We start from the raw sequence: 24,109 nt of genomic DNA on the forward strand, positions 1-24,109 counted from the left end.
TATCAATTTGTAACAATGATAAATAATTTTGAACCTTACGTAACGCGCATAAGGTTGATTTTGGACTGCAATTTTTTTTGTTTTTATGACATTGTTGTTAAATGATAACTCTATTATGGGTGTACCTTGGCGTGGCATGCGGTAGTTGAATGACGCGATAGTGCTTGTGTATACTTAGTAGATGAGAGAATTGATGAAATCATCATGTTTTTATACCCATAGATTCAGTATCGTTCAGTGTGTTCTGTATACTCATTTGCTAATTAAGTCATTTAAGCAAACAAGTCAACAAAACAAGAGAATGAATCATCACAACCCACAATCGCGTCCCTTGACCTGTTTGCCACCAAAGAAACAAACTCGCAATACAAAATACATGAATACCAAAATGTATTAACTCTTTGAAACTCATTGTCATTAAAAACTAACTTTTTGTTTGTACCAGAAATATGATGGTGAAATGGGCTGTTAACAAATAATTTGCTATAATACTAAGCAGTAGTTAATCAGTTTCCGATTCTACTGAATGCGTTGATTCAATGACAGTCCTCAATAATGGGTTACGTGTATGGCATAACCCTTGATAATCAAAGTAATCGTTTCCCGCCAAGGTGGTCTGGTTTGAGTCACATATTTTATGTGTAAAATGTGAACGTACGTGCTGACTTAATCTGATTTAAATAATTTATATGTATGTAATAATTTATATAAAAGTGGTTTATAAGATTCTATTGTATAAGTATTACAAACATTACTTATTGTTCGTTAAGACAGTGACTGAAAGAATGACATAACATAATTATAATAACAGGTGAAAGTTCAAACAAAATTTGTAATCTGTCATTAAACTGACATTTGTCTATTAAACAAAAAGCCGCCATTGAATTTGGATTATGAAAATAAGGGCTGCTAGTTTTTGTCTTTCGTTGTATCTAAGGGACTATGACAATATTTTTAACAAGTCGCGAGCCATGCAATTGTGTATCGCAGTAAATATGTTACTCAATTACTAATGCATTCATTATCAGTACATATTTTGTTTCTACACGGTGTTTGTTTACACGGTGCAACAAGCACTTGTCATTGCAGTACTACAATTGGCATCAATTAATTAATACCGAGCAAGTGTATTTAATAAAAGGGACTAAAAAATCAAGGAAGGAAATTTGACCTGCTGGTTACAGCTGAGATGATCGGAAGCGGAAGAGCGTGGGCGGGCCGGACCGCCACCCGCCCCCTCCCGACACGCCCTTGCTCTCGAGACGTTGCATCACGCTAATTAGCATGTTAGATACTCATTAAAACCCATGTATCCCCAAAAAAGTATCTTTGAACTATGCCCGCCTATAGAACGTGTCGCTACTGCATCGCATTCAACGCGAGAACTCCGTTCCTGACGACAGCTTTTACCAATTTTTTTTTGTTGTGTTAAGTAATCTTTTGTATATAGGTTTAGAATACGATTAATAAATGAAGAATTGCTCGTTATAAAAATTATTAATATAGATCACAAATTTTACAATTTCTAAATCCAAAACATTATATCAAAACTACTTTCTGTATTGTCTGACTTATTCCATGCTGGTATTGTTAGAATCCTCATAATTCCATAACTTCTATTAAGATTACATAGTAGGTATACTTTATAATCTAATGGGGATTCGAAATAAAATACGGGTTAATTTTTGACTGTAAACTCAATAGTATTAGGTGTTATTATCTGTGGGCGCGTGGTTTAAGCATTACATCTGTCAAGAGCACTTGCGTTAGACACCCTCGTTTCCCGCGTTAGAAAAATTAATAAACACGGTACAGCGACCACCCACCGCCCGAAAGCGGCCCATGGGGGCGTAACCACCGCCCTGTATCCGGTATTACAAAACTTCAACTTTTTCCCACCAAATTTTTGCAGAACTTTTTACACAATTTTAATAAAACTGTCTTCCCCTGTTGTCGTATCAGGTTGAACAGAATCAGGGTTCATCGACCCTCGTTACATCACGCACTTCAGTAATTGTTTTTTCAATAAATTATTTTACGACTTCCGGTATTACCAACAAATTATTTTATTACCACAGATAAGATATTTAAATTTAACAATTGCAATGTTTGATGGTCTAATTACTCTACAGTTATAATCTTTCCCTACAAATTAAATCATGATTGTCAATTTTTTTGCTATAAGGTTGAATGTAATTTTCAGAATATACTTCTATATACTAGCAGCTTTTATTTTTCGATAATGGTTTTTTAGCAAAAGATGTAATAAAAACACAATTCATTTTTCTAATACTTTATTGAATCAAAGATAATTCGAAAATGTCTTTATTAATAAATACTATATGTGTAAACATTCAAAATAGAAAAAAAAAAACATTTTAGCGAGAAAAGCTTCGGTGATTTAATTTGTTCAATAAATAATTATTTTAAGGTCTTAAGGTTAAATAAAATATCACGATGTTAATAACTTGCTACATGCTATGTGCTAAATCATAATAAATAACGGGTAACACTAACACGATAATAAGGATTTAAACAAGTTCATTTTTTAGTTGTAGTACTTGATGTTCTTCCCAATAATACTCTGGGGTAAGTTAAATCTACAGGATCGTTTAACTGAAGAGGTGTTCGTAACTATCTGAAACAATACGGAAAACCATTACACGACGAAAATGCACGATAAGCTATGGCGCCATCTAGCGTATGATTAAAACTACTGGAATAACACAGCTAACAAAAATACTAAAAATTCAAATTATCTTTAGCGCCATCTTTAATTTTACATTAGAAACTTTTCTTATTTGTTTTATATATTTTATAAGTTGGACAGCTGCTAAGCGTTTGTTATTGCAGTTTCATTAAATATGGACAGATGGCGCTAATAACAAAGTGTGTATTATAACATTACTAATGAAACAATTCTGTTTGTATTAAATTTAATCAATAACATTATTAAAAATGCCTATTCATCTCCAATCTCTGGTTAAGTTACCTCACCGTTTCGACTGGATACAACTACAAAATTGTTTCGCCGCATTTTTTACCTTTCAAGTTAATTCAAACCTGAAGTTTATTTTTTATTTTTATTAAATTAAATTTTATGTTATACAATTTATAAACCCTATTGGACCTGTCGTGGTAATAATTGAAACAAATAAAGTACAAGCTACTAAACTTACCTAACAAAGGCTTACAAGCCACCGCCACTCCTCTCAACGCTGATCTGTTTCTTGAGAACTTCCTTTTCGTGATGCTCCTCTTCCATTTCCGCCATCCGGGCGAAGCGGGAATACGTCACGTGACCCGATTTGATGGCTGACATCATCTGTGTATTGCACGCGTATTAGCAAAAATGGCGCGAATTTAAATGTCAGTTGTGTTTTTTAATTCTCCACTATATCTGTGGTTTTATTTAACATGCATTAACATTTTTTGATAATTTGTTAATAGTTAATTAGAAATTAGTTCTTATGTTAGTTGTAGAGGCAATGCTATTATCAAAGATTAGTATTATATTAGACGACATTTGAAAAGCAATACGAATAAATTAACATTATTGAAATTAGTTTAGTAGTTTTGGTATTACTATGCGAATTAAAAAAAGACATTTCGGGTGTATTTTTTTTCAGTAGTAGTTAAAAAAAAGAGTTTGTGTACTTATGTACACGCGTTAGAAGTTATACTTCTTTAGCATGGAAGAAAATAACTAAAATGCAGTTGTGATTAAAGATAAATATGTATTAAAATTAATCAAAAAGATTTTGTTTAAATATGTAAATAAATTATTAGTAAATTATATGACCGTCGTATATGAAATTGATTTAAAAACACCAAAATAATATTTATTTATTCACACTGTTTAATTGTACTGTTACACACTACTTGAACATAGTTATCGATTTCCATGCCACCTAGACCTAACTTTACGATGTCGAATTCAGATGTTGGTGTGCGCGCCCAACGTAAAAATTCACTCTCATCATTTTTCTCCATTGCGCCAAAAGAAGTATAACTTCAAAAATCTGATGGAATTAATATAACTACGAAATGGAGTTCCATGCACGTAAAAAGATGAAGCAAATAATACGATTAACTCAATTATTATTAGCCCTCACAATTATGACTCTGGCATATGAATGTCAAAAAGTGTCACAATATGTTAGCTCCTGTCATGCAAATCATAAAGAAAACAGCTAAAACGCAGGTCTATATTTGAATGCACCTGCAAATATTCGTCGAGTTCGACCTGCCCGTTCATGTTAGTGTCGATCTCACGCAATATTTCGTGCAACTGTTCGCCGGTCACCTCCTCGCCGTAGTTCTGTGGAACACCGTTTTTACAGAGCACAGACAACACAATGAAGACTTGACAACTGTCAAGCCGTGCGAAATGACAAGAATCTAGAACCGTTTGGCGGGCAAATGTCAGTTACTCCCTGGCTCCCTATTGAACGTGGTCATTTTTTGACACGTACGATAGACAACAAACAATTCTAGAATCTTTGGACCCTTTCCCAAGCTACTAAATCTAAACACATTTCCCTTCAGTCCATAATTCTACCTGTAGATAGTCTTGTATTTCCAATTGTCCATGATATGTAGCATCTATTTCAGATAAAATCGCACTTATTTCTGCATCTGAAGGTTTGACACCCATACTCTAGAATTATTGGCCAAGTAGATTAATATTGCTAAACATGGTGTTTTGATGGGACACGTCCATCAGTGCAAATGCAGTATTGGCCAAGTCACTTCAGCGTGCGAAGGCAAGCATCGTGAGGACACCGAATTGCCTTACGCAAGTCGGTGGCGTGTGTCAGGCACATGAGGCTGATCAACTATTAGATTAACAAATGATCATTACACATACAGAAATCTGAGGCCCAAACCTAACAAGGGTTGTAGCGTCACAGATTTCGTTTTGTACGTCCATCAATCATAATACTTTTTTTTATTGTCTATGGAATCCTATTCTTATGTTGTACCTATTCGTTAATAATGACGTAAGTTTCCTTGAAAAGGTAATGTAGGCTTGCAGACAAATCCCACGTTTCTTCTGATTCTTAATAATACATAGTAGTTTTTAGTATGTTTGCTTAATTTAAAGGGAGAGAAATCTGTTTTTTAACTGTAAAAATACCTGATTTGATGTCTAGAGCCCTCGGCCCAATTTTTCAGTCGGTTTTCTCATTCAAATTAATACATTGTTTTTTTTGTACGTAATAGGAGGCATACGGGCAGGAGGCACATCTGGAGTTTAAGTGATACCGACGCCCATGGACACTTAAATTGCGAGCCCCAGTGCGTTGCTGGCCCTTTAAGAATTGGTACGATATTTTCTATCGTCTATTTTTTTTATTATTAAAATCTTTTCTTCTGGAGTACCCTTTTTTGTGTGCCCCGGTTGTCCTTCCCGATATCCGGGATGTGTTGGTGCGTACGTATGTGTGTATGCGTGTGTGACTACATACCTAATACCTACTGTATTACATAAATATAAATTAATTACCTTAAGACTCCTTCTGATATCGTTAATAGACACATAACCCTTTTTATCCTTGTCTATGATCTGGAAACGTTTGATGTATGTCTGTATTTCGTCTTTGTTGAGGTTAATAGGTATTTTGTCACGACTAGCCCGGTTCACCATCTGTCCCATTTCGTTCGCTAGGAAATCGGCGGCCATTTTCATTTGTCTCTGTAAAACTTTACCCACTTAAAAAAAGGAGGTTTACATAGTAACTGGGTATTTTCTGTATACAAATTTCTCGGGAACTAAAGAATATGTGGAGGAATGAAGGTGCTGCTCTTCCTCCGACCTAAAGAGATGATTTTCAGTCATGATCTAACCGGTGACTGGCTCGAAGGACCAAATGGGTAAGGTCGAGTTGTATATTTATATATTTATGGTTAGCGTAAAATTCTTCGTTAGCGGGTTTCAGGATATGACGTCATCGTATTAGCACGTTGATACCGTGCCACAATTTACATATTTATCAAGATTTCTTGTGTGTGGTTTAAAATATTTTTTTTATAGAACAGGGGCAAACGGACAACAGGCTCACCTGATGTTAAGTGATACCGCCGCCCATGGACACTCTCAATGCCAGAAGGCTAGCGAGTGCGTTGCCGGCCTTTTAAGAATTGGTACGCTCTTTTCTTGAAGAACCCTAAGTCAAATATAACACTGTACTGTACACTGTAGTCAATACAACAATTTAAATGATTTACAGTGGCATACAATATTTTATATACCTGTTTCTCAGACTCGTTCCACTTAAGTTCTTCGGCCATAATATCGATAATGCCAGGCAAGGCCTCGGCAGCAGCTTGTACGTTGAGGAAGGCTAGACGGAGACGACGAGCGATCATGTCGATCGCAGTACACGCGTATTCGCGGACGCCGTATCTTAAAAAAAAAACAACTAATCATACATTTTGTCTATGGAAATATAATCTGTTTATCTGATTTAGGAATTTTTGGTAATGTCAAATTATGTGTGCTGTCAATTGTCACAGAGCAATGTTGCACAGCTTAGTAACGAACATTGTGACACGAGAATTTTACATATTAGATTAAATTTGTGTTATATTTATGGTATCAAATACAAAAATATATTTTAATGGACCATGTGATTTGTGGATTATAATAAAATGCTTAACACATTTAAATGGGATTTACATACCTGATTTCAGCATCGATGTAGGGGAACTCAGGGTGCAACCTCTTACCAATGACAGGCCATCTTTGACCTGTCATGGCAGCCATTTTGGCGACAGCAAAGGCTCGGTCACCGTAAGATTTCGCCAAGTGTTGGGCCACCTACGAATGTTATACATAAGCATGTAGTATATAAAAATGTACATACTATATTGTGTAGTATTTTTTAAAGATTTTGATGTACGTGGCAACAGAAATACAGGACACTAAGAAAAGAAGAAAACAACGGTCACTCAGAACAGACTTTTAAAACGAGTGAGCATGTATTTTTTTCCTTGGGCATTTCTATAAGAATATAAATTAATTACTGTTGCTTGTAAAGAATAAACCAATTAACAAACATAAGTCATGGGTTGTGATTTATAACAAGATATAACATCACATAAGCATATGTAAGCGTTAACTATGGACTGATACTGTGTATGGCTGTCAGATGGACGCATAATTTAAGTTACATCGATTATAACTAATATAGAAAAAAAAATTCCTCTGGTTTAAAATGTATCCTTGAATCTTCATCATAAAGAAAGGATCTTTGACCAGAAAACAACTTTTAAAATCTCGCTATTGGCCTGCAGGGTCTCGTCAGCCTTTTTGAAGGGACTTTTTTTTTATAGAACATCGAGCAAACGGGCAGGAGGATCACCTGCTGTTAAGTGATACCGCCGCCCATGGACTCTTAATGCCAGAGGGCTCGCGACTCGCAAGTGCGTTGCCGGCCTTTTAAGAATCGGTACGCTCTTTTCTTGAAGGACCCTAAGAGCGTTTTCACATTACCCGATCCGATATCGGTGTAGGACCCAATAACCGATATCCGATTAGCCGACACCATATGCTATTTTCACATATTTCCGACAAAATCGTTCCGATACGGCCATTTGCTTTATAAGCTTAGTGCGGGCAGGTCATCATGGCAGACTATAATAGAAAACTTTATTTGCTGTATCTATTATATTTGAGACGCAAAAAAAGATCTGTTCACAGACAGTATTGGATACATCCCATCGTGGAAGCTAGATATTCAGAGGGCGCTTTTTATACTCTTTTTAGCAAGCTACAAAAAGCACCTAGCATGTTTTTTAATTACTTTCGTATGAGTGAATCCACATTCAATTATTTGCTAATTCATCTCTATTATATCGTATTTATATTATATATTATATCGTATTAAAATGAAGACGACGCCATGATGACTACCAAACTGTAAACAATGGCCGCCACGCATCGGGGTCTACGCACACAGAGACAATTTAGATACACGTATAGCACACATACAAACATTATCGCCCGACGGCTCACAGGTGTCCGATAGTGCCGCCAGCATATCGGTGTCGGCTCCGATATCCGATATCGGGCCGGACAATATGAAAGACAGGTACATATTTCATACATTTTACTTACCCCGATATCGGATCGGCGTCCGACACCGATATCGGATCGGGTAATGTGAAAACGCTCTAAGTCTCCTGCAAGACTCGAGCTTCAGGTTGGGTCGTCGTGGGGGACTAACACAGACAGTTTTTTTTTTTTTTAGAGACTGGAAACTAGCTGTTCGCCTTAAGGGCCTTTACAGCTCAGCACGGGCTGATGGCGAGCCGGAACCCAAAGACCGCTAACTTGAAGGTGTATATATGCGTAGCTGAAAATACTTCGTTAGCGCGTTTCAGGGTATGACGTCATCGCAAATCTGTCATACAATAGTTTACCTCCATTTCCAGTCCGAAGTCCTGTACGAGTCGTATGTACATAGTAGGTGTCCAGCCATGCGCACCCTCAATGAGGAAGCCGTCGGTCTGACAATCTCGGAACAGAGGTTTCAGGTTCGCACCTGTATAGGGAAGCATTTTTAAAGGAATTTTATTTTTGAAGTAAAACTTAAATAACTTTAACTTAACTTAAACTTATGGGAGACATTTTGTAAGAAAATCGTCACGTATTTCGGTTACGCGCCATGTTGCTTTTTTATCAAAGTTTAGTATAGTGACGTAAAGAATATAATGTAATATATGATAATAATAACAACAATATATTAGTTTTGAAGTTTAGTTTGAAATAAGAATAACAATATATTAATTTGAAAGTGATTAAATATAAAGACTTGTTCAAATTTAAGTGAATTTACAAGAAAAATGAGAGTGATTATACATTTCGTTTTATAAATTCAACACGTATGAGCATGATTTTAATATTTATTTGAGGTTAACCTCACTTTTTGTAAGTATCAGTGAATTTATATAAATCTGTTAAAATTAGCAAGTATTTTTTTTAAATTAAAAAAATTGTTTTTCTTAAGGCTTAAGCATTATCTACCCCATTTTCGTGAAGTAGCAAATAGTAGAAAAATGATATGTTTCACTTCTTACCTGTGTACTCTGGTACACACACATATATTTTTTCGGTATATTTAAACAAGGATTTAGATTCTATCAAAAACATTGACCCTTTTTCGCACTCCACTACTGCTTTGTTTAAGAGTAGAATAAAGCAACTGTTAGTGTCTTAACTCTATTATTATGTGTGTTTTGTCAGGTTTTTTTTGTATCATATGGTTGTATAAGTGTAACCTATTGTGGATGCATCTGGTGTGTTTGATTTGTGTTTTATTTTTGACTTTGTTTTTATTATAAGGATGTTTCTGTTTGGTTTCCGAATCAATAAATAAATAAATAAATAAATAAATAAATAAGGGGCGGCCATACAATAGTCGATCTTTTCAGGTAGCCAGAGAAAAGAAAGAATACCAAAAACATAAATACTAAGAGTATCAAATCAAACAGTAAATGGAAATTTAGAATCAATTCAACATATTTTCTATTGACGGTCATAAGTGTTATGAATAAAGCTATTTTGAGTTTGAGTTTAAAAGTTTATTTATTAATTTATTTATTTTGTACTCCTACAGCTAACACAAATTACATATAATAGCAAACAAATACACCGAGAACATAGCCACAGATGGAATACATTATACATTATATAACAAAAAGATTTACAAAAGGGTACAAACAAGCAAACAAGCAAGCAAGTTGAGTGAGAATTTTAAATAATAATCCCTGGTTCTTACTTTCAATTGCAGCGTCAACAGTTTCACTGGCCATCGATCGGTAAGTGGTCCATTTCCCTCCAGCGATGGTGACCAGCCCGGACGGAGATACATGGACTATGTGGTTACGGGCGAGGGACTGCGTGTCCGGCTTGTTGGGGTCGGACACCAGAGGCCGAATGCCCGACCATGCTGACAGGACATCACCGCGACGGACTAAAAACACGATTCACATTTAACACTCGCTTGTAAGGTAAACGAAGAAATTATTGAAGAAGTTTCTTAGGGTGCGTTCAAGTATTGCGTAAGCAGATTGACTGCAATATATAACCCCCTTTCTCTTGTCAGCTAAATAATAGTACCCTCTAGCATCGAGAGTGTCCATGGGCGGCGGTATCACTTAACATCAGGTGAGCCTCCTGCCCGTTTTCCCCTTGTTCTATAAAAAAAACGTATAATATTTTGTTTCTCCTGGCAGGGTCGCCATGTAAGGATGGGCGTTGGAGAGAAATGAAAAGATGTATCTGGGTCACTGGCTTTATAATATCTTAAGTATAAAACGGTTACATCTTATATACTAAGCATGATTAACATATATGATACTATATATGTATCACTACACTACAGAATCCTGGTAAATGCATTTCGTTTAACAGGCCATAGACAAAATGGCCAGACAATTTACAGACTTGTTATGACGTATACAATTAATATCAGCATACCTTCAACATCGGGGTTAAGATAATTCCTGACTTCGGTGAGGATGAACTGGATTTCGTCTTCCGTGGGTTTGGGCGTGTGCGTAACGTCACAAGGCAGGTCAGTTGTGCCAGCGATGGTCCCTTTCAGCCATGGAAGGAAGAAAATCACACGACCGTCTGACGTAGACGGATCTAGGAGACCCATGTGTTCAGGGCTGGAAGACCACAGAAGCAAATTAAAAACTTCACCACCTCTTTAGGTCTTGGCCTCAGATTTCTGAATCTGTTTCATGATCATTTTTAAATCTAATAATTTAAACTAATTTTGGGTCTGAGACATGTCGGTTTCCTCTCGATGTTTTCCTTTACCATTCAAGCTAATATTAAATGCGCACAAAGAAAGAAAGTCCATTGGTGCACAGCCGGGGATCGAACCTACTACCTCGGATATGAGATTCGCACACTAAAGCCACTAGGGCAACACTGCTCTCCATAAGTTGCTGCTATCACAAAGCCCTTCGAAAGCTCTCAACTCTCATCTTTGTAACTTTATTTCCTGAAGCTCCTTTCCTTAACAAAACTATCAGGACAAACTATTATTTCTTGACTCTATAAAATTAGTTTATTTTTAATCACCTGTAATATCCTGGCAAAACAATGTGCACTCCAGAAGATGGGCAGCAAATCTCTCTAACGGCCTGGTCATCCATCTTTCTGATGGAGTCGGTAAATGGTCCAGTTGCGTTGATAATACTGTTTGCTTTGATATCCCATTCCTTTCCTGTTAGTTCGTCCTAAAATATTACCAAAATTAATTGCTATTGTTAAAAAAATAGGGGATTTTGGTCCTTCGATTTACGAATACCTAGTTTTCCATAAGTGACAACTAAATAAGGAGCAATTAGTACATAGTTTCTAATATTTTATTGACAGTTAAAGGCGTGTTAAATACGTTCATATAACAGTCCTAAGTTAGAAAATAAAAAAATACTCGCGGACCCGACAGACGTTGCTCTGTACACACGGACGTACATACAAAGAAATCTAATAATGTTCGTTCACGAACATAAAAAACACATCAAAATCTGTCCAGCGGTCCCGAGTTTAATAACGAGTACAAAAAATACATTCAAATTCGTCCAGCCGTTTAAGAGGGTTCAAGTGACACACCTACACCTACAGTGGAATTATAAAGATGATATAAATTTCGGTTCGAAGGACCAAATTATAGCTATTGGAATTGGTAAAGCTTTTTTGGTTCTGCGCAGATTTGTTTTACGTTTGTTCTCTCAAACATACATTGCGGAATCAGATACTTATAAATATTATTTAAGGAATTTGAAAATGAAATGAAAACTTAAGAAGTCACAGCGTCAACCAGATCCATGCAACTTCACAATCGAGCAGCCAGATCACAGGACACACCCGTACGGACTTATTCAAGCTTTAAGAGCTATGAAAGTACACCTGCGCGTGCGCACTGTATAAACCGTGTTTTCTTATTACTTATATTATGCTTACCCTAACTCTAGCGCCACTCAATTTTCCAGCTGTCTTGTGCAACTTCAGAACTCGGACATGATTGGCGATTGTGGCGCCATGTCTGGCAGCTGTCAAGGCGATAGCCAAATTCATACGAGCGTCGTCTTGCTGACCTGAAAAAAAAAACATGACAATAAAAAAACATACAGGACAATGTATTTGGTAAGACCGTTTTATTACTTATATTGTGAGGAACAGTGTAGGATAATATTTATATAGTTTAATATAAGTATTTATACACGATACTAATATTAAATCAACTTACAGTATTATATTAATTGTTATATATATAATATATTAAATGTTATCAAGGACAATCGCGCGAGATAGATGCTTTAGAATTCCTATGGAACAAATAAATAAATAAATCAGTGACGCTGCCACATTTTTAGGCCTTTTCTCCATTTATTACATAATCCAATAGGCAAGAAGGTGATCAGCTTCCTGTACCTGACATTCGCAGTCAACTTAGGTATATGGGAAGCCGGTTTTCTCGCGATGTTTTCCATTACCCTTCGAGAGAATATTAAATTAACATGTAGAAAGAAAATCCAATTGTGCAAATCGAACCTGAAGCCAATATATTTAATAGGTCTAGCAAATTAAAAAAAATATTGTTTGGAAGCCTCTTTTCTACATTTCACCCACCGTCATAATACACGATGCCTCCACACAAGTTGTCAGATTTCAACATAGGAAATAGTTCTAGAGTATTGTTCTTAGATAGATAGTAAGAGCTCTTCAGATTCCTGTCTCCAGCCACCAGGTCATACATCTTTATACCAAACCAGTAATATGGTACTTGCCACCATCTGAAATTACATTACACTGGAAATTGCAGCATCAGTAACCAACTTAAAAAAAAAGTTGATATTTCGAAAATAAGGTGAAAAATAAATATTTCAAATCAAATAAATTACAGCGTATTAGCGACATAAAAAATATAAACCAAATTTAATGGATTTTTTGTAAAAGGTAAAAATAAAAAAAACAATAACTTGTTTTTTTTCATATAAATGTTGAGGTTTTGTGAAATATAGTGTAAATGCAAAAGTTTTAGATCTTTTTATTATCTACAACTTTGCCATTTGACTTTTTCCCATAGGACTTTTAATTTAACCGGAAATGAAGATAAACCGTTTTTTACCCTTAAAACCACCTTCCCTTTCCCGATGTGAGATTGCTCGTAAATTATTTTACCTTTCATTTTTATAATATCCTCCTCCTCCATTTCCAATGGTTTTCATCCTACTATTATTATTTTTTACTTTTATTATTTTTGAAGGCTTCTACCCTGGTCTATAAGATGATGACTTACTTATAAACAGGTAGCAATATTGGTAATGGTCTTGTCAAGTGCGGTGCTACTTCCAGCATATTGGCTCTTTCGTGTAACGCCTCCTTCACCATCTTATATTGTTCGTAGTCCAGCTGAAGAATCGCCTTTTGGAGATATCTGACCCCGCCGTGGATCAACTTTGTGCTTCTACTTGATGTACCGCTCGCGAAGTCATCTGATTCTACTAGTGCTGTGCGGAGACCTTTAAAAGTAATATAAAAAATTGAGAATACCATTCCGGCTCGAAGGATCAAAACATCTCATATTTAAGATACACCCAAGAAACAATTATTGTCCCTTGCTGCTGTCATACGCTGTCAGTTATTTACTATATTACGATGCTGTTGTTTCTAGCATAATCGTGGCGTTTTAAGATTTATACAACAATTGAGTGCACAGGGAGAAGAATAAAGAAAATATTTCAGTTCATGGCCTGAAAAGATCATATCATTCTTGATAACTTTGAAGTGATTAAAATATTGGAATATATATATAATCATATGTGCATTCATTGTTCGTTAATCGAGAAGGATTAATTGCAAAATAAGTTAAAATTTACCTCGTGTGGTGGCATCCAGGGCACAACCGGCCCCCGTGGCGCCACCCCCGATAATAAGAACGTCATATGTGTGGCCCGCTTGCAGGTTTTTGATTTGCTCGGACCTAGGCGGTAGAGGTCGCTTTTTACGATCAGTTTTAGCTGAAACCGTTGCAGTCTGGTACCAATTCTGAAAATTGGAAAGTTGACATAAGCAGAAAAATCTTACTAAATAAAATCATGTGTGAAAGACGAAAAACTTTTTATGAAATTAAATTTATGTATTTACAACGACAAATGCTGATGATACATGAAAAAATCGAGCATGTGACGGTATACGAATGTAAAAACGATATCGTGATGACGTCCTCGCATCAAGATATCGTTTTTTGGATAGCTAGGAGAACATAATTCGGCACACTATGTTGGCATATAAAGAAAAATAAAATACAAGATTTAATGCGACACATATAAAGGCAAACAAAAACACGAAAAAATGCGATTGATAAATTATAAAAAAAAAATGATTTCAAAGTGTGTGGGAAGCAACTCGTTTATAAAATATTCAAACAGGATTTCGGTGTTGGAATATAATGTTTAGGTATCTAGCGGGTCCACGAAAATAAAATTTAGTTAAATTCTTGGTGCATCTTTGAAAACATAATATTAAAGATATGGCCTTCTTTAGTCTGAAATGTAAGTACTCGGCGTTGTATTACACTAGTAAGTATTTATGAATGAGGAATTTAATTAAATACGTACCAAAGGTGAGTCATCGGCAGCAAAAGCCCAGGCTGCAATAGCCGCTCCAGTTACACCTGCCGTACATCCAACCAACAATCTTCTACGGGACATGTTTGCCTGGTAATTAAAAATCTACTATGATTTTCTATTACCTTAATCAGATGCATATAAGCTAAGTATTGCAATACAGCGAGGACATTAAAGGTACGCTGCCCCGAAGGGACCAAACTTTTTAAATTTTTTTTTAATTTTAGTTATTGTTATACTATATAGGTTAAGGATATTGTAAGTGCTTTATATTTGCGATGGAAATAATAAAAAAACATTTGTAATAAAATAAATTCTAAAGTAAGGAAAGATAAAAGATTTAATAACTAATACTCAAAAGTTTATTTGGAGTAATTTAAGGCAATTCAAAGCATCTGACCATAGTGATTCCACACCACACACAAAGGTGATCAGTTTTTTAATTAAAGTTTACCACATAATACTATATCTAGATTCTAGGGTATATGTCACAAAGTCTAATCTAAAATGTATGACAATTTAAGTAAGCACAGGTACAAATAAAATTGTACAAGATAAAATAAAAATACAATAAAAACATCGAGAATTTTTTTGCTAAACAGAAATGAAATTACCAGAAAAACATCGGATTAGGTGCGAGACAGGTACGTAACAATTCTTTCTTTAAAATTGATTCTTATTGACCGAATATATCCAGCTCCGGATAAGTAACTGTTTAAACTTAAATCCGTTATAATCGCGAAGAATTCGAAAGAAGAAAAATAATTTTACTAATTATGAAAGTTCTTCTTTCCAGCTATCTTCTTTGACATACGACCAATATGCATTGACTTGTTTAAACTATCACGGAATAGGTATGGTTAAAAAGAATATTAAATTTCGATAGGGCAAAATCATCTGCATCATGAGCATACCCCACATTCACACCTTCACGTACATACCCTCAATTTCACCATCATACATACACAGCCAAATTGTGTGTGGTATCTACCAATGAATATTTTTTATTCCTTATTTAAACAGTGTCTAGTTCATTTAAATGTTAGTTATGGTTTCTTATGTAAAAAGTATAAAACGTTGTTTACAGACAACTTAGACAGATTTTTGGCCTAGTTTTAAAGCGCCATTGTTCTAATGCAAATCCAGATGCTTCTTAAGCTCTTCAGCCTACAGATTATGACACATTTCAAGCGGTTTACCTGCTAGTCGTGACAAAGTGTGAAGTCCTGTATGTTGTAATCCTGTATGAGGAAGACTCCATGTATTCACATGTTATTGACATACATTATACAAAAAGAAACATATAGCAGAATCTCGATAATCCGAATCAAGTAAAACCAGGGGTATTCCTTATAATCGAAAATCCGGATAACCGATTGCAAAGCAAACAATATTTAAATTTTAATATTTTTTTTATTATGTAATGGGTTTTACTTAGATAATACGATGTATAAAATACGAGCTATAATGAATTACATATTACATGCACAATAGCGAGTCCCACATAACCCCGCACTAAGCAGTCGCGCCGCGGATGGGTGTGCGCAATGCATTTCCCCAAGTAAATTAAAAAAAGCTGTCTACATAGCGATGACTATTCCCATTAAGATAATTAAGGCCCCAAATTGGCAGTGTCAAATGTCTCAGCTATGCTATAGACGTTACTGGTTCAGAGTTCAGACATAAAAGAGCCCATAATTCCATCATTCTATGCGAGAAGATACCATTGACATACGGGTACAGTTTACAACTATCCTTATTTTATTTTTATTATTTTTTAATTATTTTATCATTTCGTATTATGTAGCCATATTAAACTCATTATTTTATATAAGCCAGCGAGGTGAACTGTTCTAAGGCGTGAAGGTTTTCTTCACAAATCAGTAAAAATATTGTAGGTTCTGTGAAACTTTTGGGATTTTGAAGACTATTTTTTTTTTCGTTTTCATAACAAAAAATAAATAAAAAAACTTTATTATACACAATAAATATCAAGGTAAAACTGCTCTAGTCCCACAGTAGGATTCCCTTTGTCGTGGGCAGCGAGTCCCTTGAACCCCAAAAACCAATTCTCTTTTCCAAAAGGAACAAATTAAAGTTGGAGAAAAGACTTCTGACTACGGCCTCACCAGCTTTCGTGATTTCGTCCGTATTCGTGTCCACGCAAGTAGAATCCCACACCAAAGCCTGTACCATGCACCGATATCCATTATTTTTATCTAAAGGTCGCAAACCAATATAACGACACGAACATGCATGTTCACAAGTGATCATGGAATAGGTAGACTATACATATTTAATTATAGAGTTAAACTTACGTATTTCTATGCTAAGAGGATTAAGTAACTGTTAACACTTAATTCATGAGTGTAGGTTTTATTTTAAGTATACGTTAAGTAGGTAACTACAAGTTGGGAGCGCTTTACAATATAAAACTATACAATATATAACTAATCATTTTATCTTTGTATAAAAATGTTAATAATGGATCCAAGATACAAATATACAGTGTTTACAACATTCTTAACCTACAAGGCAATAAATAAATAAATCAGTGGCGCTAAAACCTCTTTAGGTCTTGGCCTCAGATTTCTGAATCTGTTCAATGATAATTTTTAAACCTATTAGGCAAGTAGGTGATCAGCCTCCAGTGCCTGACACACGTGGTAAGCTTTTTGGGTCTAAGACATGTCAGTTTTCTCACGATGTTTTCCTTCACCGTTCGAGAAAATGTTATATGCGCACATAGAAAGAAAGTCTATTGGTGCACAGCCGGTGATTGAACCTACGACCTCAGGTATGAGAGTCACACGCTGAAACCACTAGGCCAACACTGCTCTTCTACATAGCCACAAGTATAATAATTAAAAATAGATAAATATACTATATAATTTAAACAAATTTAAAACTTTTGGACTCTGTTTCATTATACCATAGATGCTGGCAGCATTTTCTCGCTATGCTTACACGTTCAGCGATGCACGCACCAGCTCTGCGGTGACCGGTACTATCTACCAGGCGCCAATTTGAATCTTTAATTAGCACCTGAGCCCTTGAACCCAACGACCTGAGTATCTACTTCAAAGAGAATATCAAACTTGGTGGAGAGTAAATATTTGAGCCCTGAATTATTTTCCTGCTCTTCAGCCGTGCCAGATTTTGAAATTGAGGGAGGTGAAATGGGGCTGAGGTGCCTACACAAGTGGCATTCTATACCACAGTCCATCTCCCAAAGGATTAAACACTTCCCATCGGGCCGCTTGCCATCTCTAGCTTTGCCTGTTGTCTCCAAAATGGCGGGTAATTGTTATAAACACACTAGCAGCTAAATAAGCTGATGCGCGCGTATTTTGAGATTTGGAGAAAATATCCAATCTATTTTTAAAAGAGTTCAAGGATGATGCAATGATTACACTTTCCGGAAGCTTATTCCAGTCAGCCACTACCCGGTTTGGAAGAAAGTTCTTTAGGGAATTTGTGTTATGTTGAGTAGCCTTAAGTTTAAAGAACACTCAAATGTGTATTTTCACTACAATAAAGAGCTTCTAAATTCCTGGAACATTATAATGGCCATAATACATTTATTTTATTTATTCATACTTAGTTGCTAGAAAGGAACACAAATAACACAATATATATAAATTACAAGGGATGCAACGGGCGGCCTTATCGCTAACAAGCGATCTCTTCCAGGCAACCCTAGTAAGAAAAGAAAACAATAAATAAATAAAAATTATGAGTGCAAGAAGTGCATAACCAGAAGTTATATAAAAAACAAAATATATTTATATTAATCTATAGAACCTTAATCTAGAGAAAAAAAAAACAAAAAGTAAAAAGTGCACATGAATCATGATAATCCAATTCAAGATCGGTCTCACGTCAGTTAGTAGTTAGTACGCAAGTTAGGGATATGACGATATACATGTCTTAAAACACTATAGAAAATTGTCGGTTTTCGTCTATTATTAAAGAATTTGTTATACTTTGTCTATCAGCGTTTCAAACACGGCCCCGACACGTGCCATGACTAAATACAGGTGATGCATTGTTTCAACATGGACGGCAGCCAATTCCTTATCGTGTGGCGAAATCGCTAGGCAATTATCCCAATATCAATTCAGTTGATTGAAAATCAATAGATAAGTATATTTTGACAGGTATTAAGGTGATAATTACACATTTAAATTAAACTTACAGGTCAGCCACGAATGAATGCAATTAGTGTAAACTTTTTGTATAGAAGTTAAATTATCTGTGTTTCAAAACTCAAGGAACACACACCTGACTAAAACCTGTGTGACCCCCGAGAAAGGCACCATAATGTTAATGTAACTTTTTTTTTACAGAGCAGGGGGCAAACATCAGACGGCTCCCCTGATGTTAAGTGATCCCGCGGCTCGCGAGTGCGTTGCCGGCCTCCGGGTACGCTCTTTTCTTGAAGGACCCTAACTCGAATTGGTTCGGAAATACTTGTTATTATGGTTTTTTGTAGCCTGTGTAATATGGTGTTGTCTATCATGTGGTGATGCGGTTTGTCTACAATGTATTATAGTTTACTTTAAATTTACAACTGCAGCAAAAAACAAGCATAGCATTTCATACAAACCAGTTGTTATTTAAGCACACAAAAGACATCAAACTAAATTTTTTTTTTTGGGATTTACAAAGGGGTAGACAATTTGTTCACAGCCCTGACGTAGCAAGATTGTGTTCGTGCATATTGTGATTTATTGACGTACAACATTGCAGTTAGGTTTAAAATAAACAGTTTAAAGTTAATTTGCATTTGATTTGCTATATGAACAGTTCTTTACATATTCGTAGTTGTTAGGTACGATAAATTACTTATGATAATCATGAGTATTACATGACTAGACTAAGTGATAAGCTCACGTCACTCATTCATCATATAATTGACAGGATGTTGTAAAAAGAGGTAGCTGAAAATAAATTGTTATATTTTTAATCATTCACTCTGGAGTCTGGATGAACGAAAAATTATGTTTTATTAGTCAATATGCAATATGCATTACATTATAATATGATCGGTAGATCAATAAATATTTCAAATTTGGAATGCGAAGACGAGTCACAGTTGCCAAATTTTTTATGACAGTTATATAAAATAATCAAATTACTGTTATCTCCACTAACCTTAAAAAAAGGGTACTCCTTTAACAGACAAATTTGATTTTGACTGTTTGTGAATTTTGTGTTTTACTGTTACACCTAAACTTAATAACATCCTATATCATACAGGTGAATAGTCAATAACTTCTAATCATCAATGTATTACTCGTATAACTTTTCAAATCATGCTGATAATGAATGTCTGGAAAATTATAGTTACGTTACATGCCACAGATAAGATTAAGTAGGTAATTATGTGTTATGATTTCCGGGTACCCTCTATTCTATGAATACATATATAATATTCATAAAATCTTTAAAAAATAATTTCAATATATACCTACCTATATAATTCACATGCCTTTTTAAATCAAGATTAGTCGCCGTTTAAAAATAAATGTTTAATATCTGAATAAGTTATATTGTATTGTATATTATATTGTATACAGTGTATATAGTGAAGTTTTTAAAAAGTGTCAAAGAAAGTAAAAATATAGTACTTTTTGTAAGTATAATAAAGCCTACATGTGCCGTTATTTAGCCAAACCACAACCACTATAAACGTTCTTTGCAAGTAACGGCTAACTAGCGGTACACGTTAAAGGCAAGGTTAAAATTAAAATAACTTAGTACAATAACCTTTAATTAAAAGTTAATACAGGTAATTAATGTGATTTTATTAAGCATACAACCTTAATTAAACTTTATATTAATAACCAAAACCCGATGAAAAGATGGATCATAAATAAAGATTCATTAACGAATGCAGATATTCATTTTCGTATTCAATCTGCTTACAAATTTGACTCCAAAGTATATTATATTTCTTTCGTCTCTACGCAACACATACTTTCCCAAACGCGTGTATGTATTTAAAATGCATTCAGACGATCAATGTGACAAAAATACACAATGTCAAGGTCGTTCACATTCTTTTTAAAAAGATTATTTTGGCGCCAAAATTTCAATAATATATCTGTAGGTGTAATCAATTTTATCCTATTACGTGTAAGATGTTTTTTAATTAATGCGTCACCTATAAAAAATATATTTTTTCTTAAATGCACAGCATAATCCACTGTAATATATACATATATGTTACTACTTAATACATTATATGTTATTCATATATTATATAGACTATTTAGAACTAAGTATTATGAATGTCACTATACGTACATTATAATACAAAGGCCTGTAGATCGCGGCCAAAACTGAAATAGAATCAGCTTCCCAGTAATCTTGTCCAACGGTTAGGAAGATCTTCACCCAGGTGCTTTACATTTGCTAATATCTAAAACAGTTTACGTAACTAGCTGTGTAATTAACCGGTTATTTTAACGAACGGTTTAAGACGGCCTTACTAGCCGATGCAACTCGTTCAACGTAAATATGACCTTCAAAGGCGCTAGCATGATGTCATTATAACAGGATAAGCTATTCAAGTAGGATAAAAAGCCTACACTATTCCTAAAAAAGTTTTAAGATACATAATACTAGGTGACTATAATTAATAACTAAAATTACGTATTGATTTAACCAATATGTAATGTCGTGCAAGACTAGACGGGAACAATTATTTTACATTCAATAAATAAAAGATTTTTAAATTATAAATAGGAGGTCACTTACCTTTTAATTTATTCCTTTAAATAAAAACAGCTGAGCAGCACATTAGTTACATAAATATTTCTAGGACAAGGACACCAGGGGACGCATTTAAATCAGATTCAATTGTAATAACGGTCCTATTACTAGCACTAGCTCGAATAAAGCTATTTTATGGTCACTATTAATGATTTCAATACATGGTAACTAAACGAAATCGCGGCGAGGCATAACAATGCCCTTACTAGCCGACCCACCTACACTAAGGCAGTAGGTATAATGTTTTATTTTATCTATGGTTTGCTTCGATTTCATGGCATAGTGAATCATTTCACGGTACACGACACGTTCCTAACTTCACTCACGCAGGCAACCTGGCGGGAGTGACGAAAATGCGCGCATGGCATTATAGTATTTTGAACCTTTTCACTACTAATCAATAATATTAATTTGACTGGGTGAGCTTTAATTACATACTACAAAATGACGCGAGTTTTAAAAGACAAACTTTTAGTTTTGCATATATTTATTCTAACATCACTTTATTATGTGCAAATCTATAGACAAGACTTATTACGGTTTAGTTATTAGTTGTATTTCTTACATTTTTACATATAACTCATTCTAATTAAATATTTGTATAATGAATTACTTAGAAAGTTAAGTCAAGGGGGGTTTTCTTGTTTTTACACAATATTTGTAAAACAAACATATATAAAACATATTATATTCAGCATTTATTCAATAGTTTCCAAAAATGTTTACTTAATTTGTAATAATATTAAATGCATAAAGATCATGAGATCACTTTTCCTTCTTCTCTGAAGACAGTGAGTTGTAAAGTTTCGTGATTTCATTTGTTACAATGGTTTGAACAACTGCACCATTTGTATCAATATAGTTAGCAAAAGACTTGTTGAATGAAGCTTCCCGACTCTTGCCAGTGGAATCACGCATTACAATAACCAAGTTGTATTTGTCATCGTGCCTGAAAGGTTATGGGTAAATATTTTTTAAAAATTAAACAAAATGTAATGTATATAGTAATAAAGGGTAAACATTTTTTAAACATTAAACAAAATGTAATGTATAGTTAAAAATACATATTATTGTAAAATCTAGTAAATAGTCTTAAATGTAATAGTTTTTTTTAATATATAACAAAGAACTTACTTTTTGACATAAGAGCTGGCTTCCCAAACCCTGGTATTATTTCCAACTTTTTCCTTTGCAACTACAAATATTCCTTTCTCCTTAAATGTTGTGTATAGAGTCAAAATACTCATCAAAATGAAATATGATGACACACAAACAATTAGGACCAATCTGGAAAATAGTTAAGCTAGTAGTTTTTTTTAATCAAGGCATATGATATTATCATATGCCTAAGCTACATTAATTGAACTAAATATTAATTTGTTTCAGCTAGTTCATGTGTTAGTTCATAAAATGTGGATGACATCAATACACTATTACTATAAAATAAAAATATTACCTTGATTGTGGAAAAGGATAAAGATAATCCCATAGCAAGGCATAAAGTGCCACACCTACAGCCAGAGCACAAAGAAACAATCTTCCATCAATAAGTGCAAAACTTTCATTGCATTTTAAATCTCCAGTTAGCACCTGTAAAAATATATCCAATAATAAATATACATAATATAAAATGTAACTGCTGGAAACTTGATACTGCACATTGCCTTAACTACTGAAAGTCATTGGTTCAATTCATCACAATACATTTGCGTTGATGTCACAACTAAACCTGTCTTTAAAAAAAATTTTGAATGACAATATTAAAATATCACTGTCTCATGCCACATTACACAGTTATGGGTCTAGTCAGTGCTTTTAAAATAGATCTTTGTTTAAATAAAAAAAGTTGTTCCCAGTACAGTATAAAACTATGCTGTTGAAAGTTTGATAGCTATTGGTATATATAAGTCTATAATAAAAGTTTACATGGGACCCTAACAAAAAGATTTCATCGCTTTTTTAGGGTGGTTTCAAACTTAAAATTAGTTTTTAGAAATAAACTATACCTCTCTAATAGCATCATCAATAGCATTTTTTGCGGCGGCTCCATCCCATTTGTTTATCTTCACTGTCTGAAATTTTTGACAGAATTGAACTAAGCGATCAATTTAAATAAAATTGTATTTTTATAATGTAAATAAAAATTTTGTGGGACAATTCAAAAAAGGTAAGGAAATCACTAAAATTCTTAATGTTTATAAGATAGAGTTGCAAAACAGTGACGTGTCCTAGGCGGTGTGATAGCTAAGCTATAAGTGGCTTTTTAATGACAAATTTATTTATATTTGCAACAATAATATCAAAGATTTAATTTCTTTATGATGTTACCTCATTAGATTCACCCATTTTTAAAGATAGAAATTATTTAATGTTTATGAACAATACTAGAATTCTTAAAAGATACACATACACCGTACACGCTTCGAGTACGAAGTAATGTTATAATTTTTGGACAATTGACAACCGCCAACTAAACTGTAGAATATCTGAAAAACGATCAACTATCAAGCGACAAGCAATGGAAACACTCAAGAAGATGTTAATATTCTAAAAATAATGTGTCACTCAAGTCGATTCTATAAAATAAAATAATTGAAGTTATAACTATCTAAATATCGCTATTTTTGCTATTTCAACTTAATTATATAATAATTGATTATTGTTGAATGCTATT

The 24,109-nt window shown here is 34.3% G+C and overlaps 2 protein-coding genes across 5 annotated transcripts; both read right to left on the minus strand.

Annotated features, from left to right (window-relative positions):
* Positions 1-2,277: 2,277 nt before the first annotated feature.
* On the minus strand, positions 2,278-21,684 carry LOC110993005 (glycerol-3-phosphate dehydrogenase, mitochondrial). Of its 4 annotated transcripts, XM_045630406.1 has the most exons (17): positions 21,421-21,683; positions 20,968-21,082; positions 14,647-14,745; positions 13,906-14,074; positions 13,326-13,548; positions 12,656-12,819; positions 11,987-12,120; positions 11,102-11,259; positions 10,487-10,680; positions 9,786-9,980; positions 8,428-8,549; positions 6,687-6,823; positions 6,256-6,409; positions 5,510-5,698; positions 4,223-4,321; positions 3,180-3,325; positions 2,278-2,638 (listed from the first exon to the last, which is right to left on the minus strand). In XM_045630406.1, exons 3-16 carry the CDS (start codon positions 14,737-14,739, stop codon positions 3,191-3,193), a joined length of 2,166 nt encoding a protein of 721 aa, XP_045486362.1. In that variant the 5' UTR covers positions 14,740-14,745; positions 20,968-21,082; positions 21,421-21,683; the 3' UTR covers positions 2,278-2,638; positions 3,180-3,190. The 4 variants fall into 4 exon arrangements, with proteins under 4 accessions (XP_045486362.1, XP_045486361.1, XP_045486364.1 ...); XM_045630405.1 differs by lacking the exons at positions 4,223-4,321; positions 20,968-21,082 and adding an exon at positions 4,562-4,660 and having other exon boundaries at positions 21,421-21,684; XM_045630408.1 differs by lacking the exon at positions 20,968-21,082 and having other exon boundaries at positions 2,278-2,634.
* Positions 21,685-22,113: 429 nt separating this feature from the next.
* LOC110997818 (signal peptidase complex subunit 2) lies at positions 22,114-23,912 on the minus strand. Its single transcript, XM_022266141.2, has 5 exons — positions 23,764-23,912; positions 23,442-23,507; positions 22,892-23,025; positions 22,570-22,722; positions 22,114-22,384 (listed from the first exon to the last, which is right to left on the minus strand). The coding sequence occupies exons 1-5, from the start codon at positions 23,779-23,781 to the stop codon at positions 22,201-22,203; spliced, it is 555 nt and encodes a 184-aa protein (XP_022121833.1). The 5' UTR covers positions 23,782-23,912; the 3' UTR covers positions 22,114-22,200.
* Positions 23,913-24,109: the final 197 nt, after the last annotated feature.

Source organism: Pieris rapae, chromosome 12, assembly GCF_905147795.1.
Source record: "Pieris rapae chromosome 12, ilPieRapa1.1, whole genome shotgun sequence".
Lineage (NCBI taxonomy): Eukaryota > Metazoa > Arthropoda > Insecta > Lepidoptera > Pieridae > Pieris > Pieris rapae.

Excerpts from the sequence above, each read along its gene's own strand:
- LOC110993005 (XM_045630405.1), bottom strand. The coding sequence starts at position 14,739 with ATGTCCCGTAGAAGATTGTTGGTTGGATGTACGGCAGGTGTAACTGGA. Across the intron at positions 12,121-12,655 it reads AGGCATCGTGTATTATGACG|GTCAGCAAGACGACGCTCGT; the intron begins GTGGGTGAAATG and ends TTTTTTTTTCAG. Across the intron at positions 10,681-11,101 it reads GTTTTGCCAGGATATTACAG|CCCTGAACACATGGGTCTCC; the intron begins GTGATTAAAAAT and ends GTGGTCTTCCAG.
- LOC110997818 (XM_022266141.2), bottom strand. Across the intron at positions 22,723-22,891 it reads TATCCTTTTCCACAATCAAG|ATTGGTCCTAATTGTTTGTG; the intron begins GTAATATTTTTA and ends ACTATTTTCCAG. Across the intron at positions 22,385-22,569 it reads GCCAGCTCTTATGTCAAAAA|GCACGATGACAAATACAACT; the intron begins GTAAGTTCTTTG and ends ATAACCTTTCAG.